This window comes from Taudactylus pleione, unplaced genomic scaffold (assembly GCF_031769625.1).
Source record: "Taudactylus pleione unplaced genomic scaffold, aTauple2 ptg000976l, whole genome shotgun sequence".
NCBI classification, from domain to species: domain Eukaryota; kingdom Metazoa; phylum Chordata; class Amphibia; order Anura; family Myobatrachidae; genus Taudactylus; species Taudactylus pleione.
In genome coordinates this window covers 913,792-917,500 of record NW_028285377.1, presented here as the reverse complement: position 1 = coordinate 917,500, position 3,709 = coordinate 913,792, and the positions used below count along the sequence as shown (strand labels likewise).

The 3,709-nt window shown below is 62.4% G+C and overlaps 1 protein-coding gene across 1 annotated transcript; it reads left to right on the top strand.

Moving 5' to 3' along the window:
- Positions 1-459: 459 nt before the first annotated feature.
- Positions 460-2,704, top strand: FZD7 (frizzled class receptor 7). The gene has a single exon (XM_088460720.1). The coding sequence runs from the start codon at positions 539-541 to the stop codon at positions 2,201-2,203; it is 1,665 nt and encodes a 554-aa protein (XP_088316846.1). The 5' UTR covers positions 460-538; the 3' UTR covers positions 2,204-2,704.
- Positions 2,705-3,709: the final 1,005 nt, after the last annotated feature.

The window sequence follows — 3,709 nt, the reverse complement described above, 5'->3', positions numbered from 1 at the left end:
ACGCTCCCCGCTTTGTGAATGGGGTCAGCGCTGATTAGTGTGGCCCCGCCCACAGTCACGCCCCCTTATAAGGACCGCAGCGCCGCTAACTCCGGCAATGTGCTGCCACTAAGTGCCGGAGCCGGCGGCGTACACAGCGCTGGGAGTCCCCGTATACCCTCCGGGAGCCGCCTGCAGTCACAGCGCTGGGAGTCCCCGTATACCCTCCGGGAGCCGCCTGCAGTCACAGCGCTGGGAGTCCCCGTATACCCTCCGGGAGCCGCCTGCAGTCACAGCGCTGGGAGTCCCCGTATACCCTCCGGGAGCCGCCTGCAGTCACAGCGCTGGGAGTCCCCGTATACCCTCCGGGAGCCGCCTGCAGTCACAGCGCTGGGAGTCCCCGTATACCCTCCGGGAGCCGCCTGCAGTCACAGCGCTGGGAGTCCCCGTATACCCTCCGGGAGCCGGCTGCAGTCACAGCGCTGAGTCCCCTCCCGGAGCCAGAGGCCGCCAGTGTCGGAGCCAAAGCCGGAGCGGAGCCCACCTGTTGCCGGTCACCATGCTGCTGCTGTCCGGGGTCCTGGTGCTGCTGCTGGGGGGCTCCCTGGCCGCCCAGCAGGGCGGGGAGAAGGGCATGTCGGTGCCGGAGCACGGCTTCTGCCAGCCCATCTCCATCCCCCTGTGCACGGACATCGCCTACAACCAGACCATCCTGCCCAACCTGCTCGGGCACAGCAGCCAGGAGGACGCGGGGCTGGAGGTGCATCAGTTCTACCCGCTGGTGAAGGTGCAGTGCTCCCCGGAGCTGCGCTTCTTCCTGTGCTCCATGTACGCGCCGGTGTGCACGGTGCTGGAGCAGGCCATCCCCCCCTGCAGGGCGCTGTGTGAGCGGGCCCGGCACGGCTGCGAGGCGCTGATGAACAAGTTCGGCTTCCAGTGGCCGGAGCGGCTGCGCTGCGAGAACTTCCCGGTGCACGGGGCCGGCGAGATCTGCGTGGGGCAGAACAGCTCGGAGAGCCCGGGGGGAGGAGGCAGCGCCCAGCCCACCCCCCTCCGGCCCCCGGACAGCATCACCCTCCCCCCGCCGCCGCCCCGGGACTTCTCCTGCCCCCGCCAGCTGAAGGTGCCCCCCTACCTGTCCTACCGCTTCCTGGGGGAGAAGGACTGCGGCGCCCCCTGCGAGCCCGGCCGGCCGCACGGCCTGATGTACTTCTCCCCGGAGGAGGTGCGCTTCTCCCGGCTGTGGGTGGGCTCCTGGGCCGGCCTCTGCGCCCTCTCCACCCTGCTCACCGTCCTCACCTACCTGCTGGACAGGCGGCGCTTCAGCTACCCGGAGCGGCCCATCATCTTCCTGTCCGGCTGCCTGCTGGTGGTGGCGCTGGCCCATGGCGCCGGCTTCCTGCTGGGGGACCGCGCCGTGTGCCTGGAGCGCCTGTCCGGGGAGGAGACGTACCGCACGCTGGCGCAGGGCACGAAGAAGGAGGCCTGTACCGTGCTCTTCATGCTGCTCTACTTCTTCTCCATGGCCGGCTCGCTGTGGTGGGTCATCCTCTCCCTCACCTGGTTCCTGGCCGCCGGCATGAAGTGGGGCCACGAAGCCATCGCGGCGCACTCGCAGTACTTCCACCTGGCGGCCTGGGCGCTGCCGGCGGTGAAGACCATCGCGGTGCTGGCGCTGGGGCAGGTGGACGGGGACATCCTCAGCGGGGTCTGCTACGTGGGCATCAGCAGTGTGGGCGCCCTGCGGGGCTTCGTGCTGGCGCCGCTGCTCCTCTACCTCTTCCTGGGCACGTCCTTCCTGCTGGCCGGCTTCGTCTCCCTCTTCCGCATCCGCACCATCATGAAGCAGGACGGCGGCCGCACGGAGAAGCTGGAGCGGCTGATGGTGCGCATCGGGGTGTTCAGCGTCCTGTACACGGTGCCCGCCACCATCCTGCTGGCCTGTTACTTCTACGAGCAGGGCTCCCGGGAGGGCTGGGAGCGGAGCTGGCTGCTGCAGAGCTGCAAGAGCCTGGCCATCCCCTGCCCCAGCCAGCGCCAGCCGGACCCCAGCGGCCCGGACTTCACCGTCTTCATGATCAAGTATCTCATGACCATGATCGTGGGCATCACCTCCAGCTTCTGGATCTGCTCCGGGAAGACGCTGCAGTCCTGGCGCAGGTTCTACCAGCGGATGAGCAACAGCAGCGGCGGCGGCAGCAGCAAGGGGGAGACGGCGGTATGAGGAGGGGGGACCCCGGGGATGATAGGGACTGGCTGACCCCGAGGATCATTGCTCCTAATGGGACCCCGAACCTTGGGGATCATTGCTCCTAATGGGACCCCGAACCTTGGGGATCATTGCTCCTAATGGGACCCCGAACCTTGGGGATCATTGCTCCTAATGGGACCCCGAACCTTGGGGATCATTGCTCCTAATGGGACCCCGAACCTTGGGGATCATTGCTCCTAATGGGACTCCGAACCTTGGGGATCATTGCTCCTAATGGGACCCCGAACCTTGGGGATCATTGCTCCTAATGGGACTCCAAACCTTGGGGATCATTACTCCGAACCTTGGGGATCATTGCTCCTAATTGGACCCCGAACCTTGGGGATCATTGCTCCTAATGGGACCCCGAACCTTGGGGATCATTGCTCCTAATGGGACCCCGAACCTTGGGGATCATTGCTCCTAATGGGACCCCGAACCTTGGGGATCATTGCTCCTAATGGGACTCCAAACCTTGGGGATCATTGCTCCTAATGGGACCCCGAACCTTGGGGATCATTGCTCCTAATGGGACCCCGAACCTTGGGGATCATTGCTCCTAATGGGACCCCGAACCTTGGGGATCATTGCTCCTAATGGGACCCCGAACCTTGGGGATCATTGCTCCTAATGGGACCCCGAACCTTGGGGATCATTGCTCCTAATGGGACCCCGAACCTTGGGGATCATTGCTCCTAATGGGACCCCGAACCTTGGGGATCATTGCTTCTAATGGGACCCCGAACCTTGGGGATCATTGCTCCTAATGGGACTCCAAACCTTGGGGATCATTACTCCGAAACTTGGGGATCATTGCTCCTAATGGGACTCCGAACCTTGGGGATCATTACTCCGAAACTTGGGGATCATTGCTTCTAATGGGACTCTGAACCTTGGGGATCATTGCTCCTAATGGGACTCCAAACCTTGGGGATCATTACTCCGAAACTTGGGGATCATTGCTCCTAATGGGACTCCGAACCTTGGGGATCATTACTCCGAAACTTGGGGATCATTGCTTCTAATGGGACTCCGAACCTTGGGGATCATTGCTCCTAATGGGACTCCAAACCTTGGGGATCACTATGCCTAATGGGACTACGAACCTTGGGGATCATTGATCCACAGACCTGACTTACTCCCATGTTACTCCACATCTGGGGATCACTGCTACAAATACCTCCTGACTTACTCCCATTGGACTAGGCATCAGTGGATCACTGCTCCCATGGTACACAGCGTCTGGGGATCACTGCTCCCATGGTACACAGCGTCTGGGGATCACTGCTCCCATGGTACACAGCGTCTGGAGATCACTGCTCCCATGGTACACAGCGTCTGGGGATCACTGCGCTGCAGACCCCTGACTTCCCACAGACTGCGGGACCTAAGTACTGGGTTTGATCTTTGAGGACAATGTTCTAGAGTTTTGTTTATTGTAACTTTTTGTTTTCTACAGCTGGAATCTTTTGAAACCTG

Excerpts from the sequence above, each read along its gene's own strand:
- FZD7 (XM_088460720.1), top strand. The coding sequence starts at position 539 with ATGCTGCTGCTGTCCGGGGTCCTGGTGCTGCTGCTGGGGGGCTCCCTG.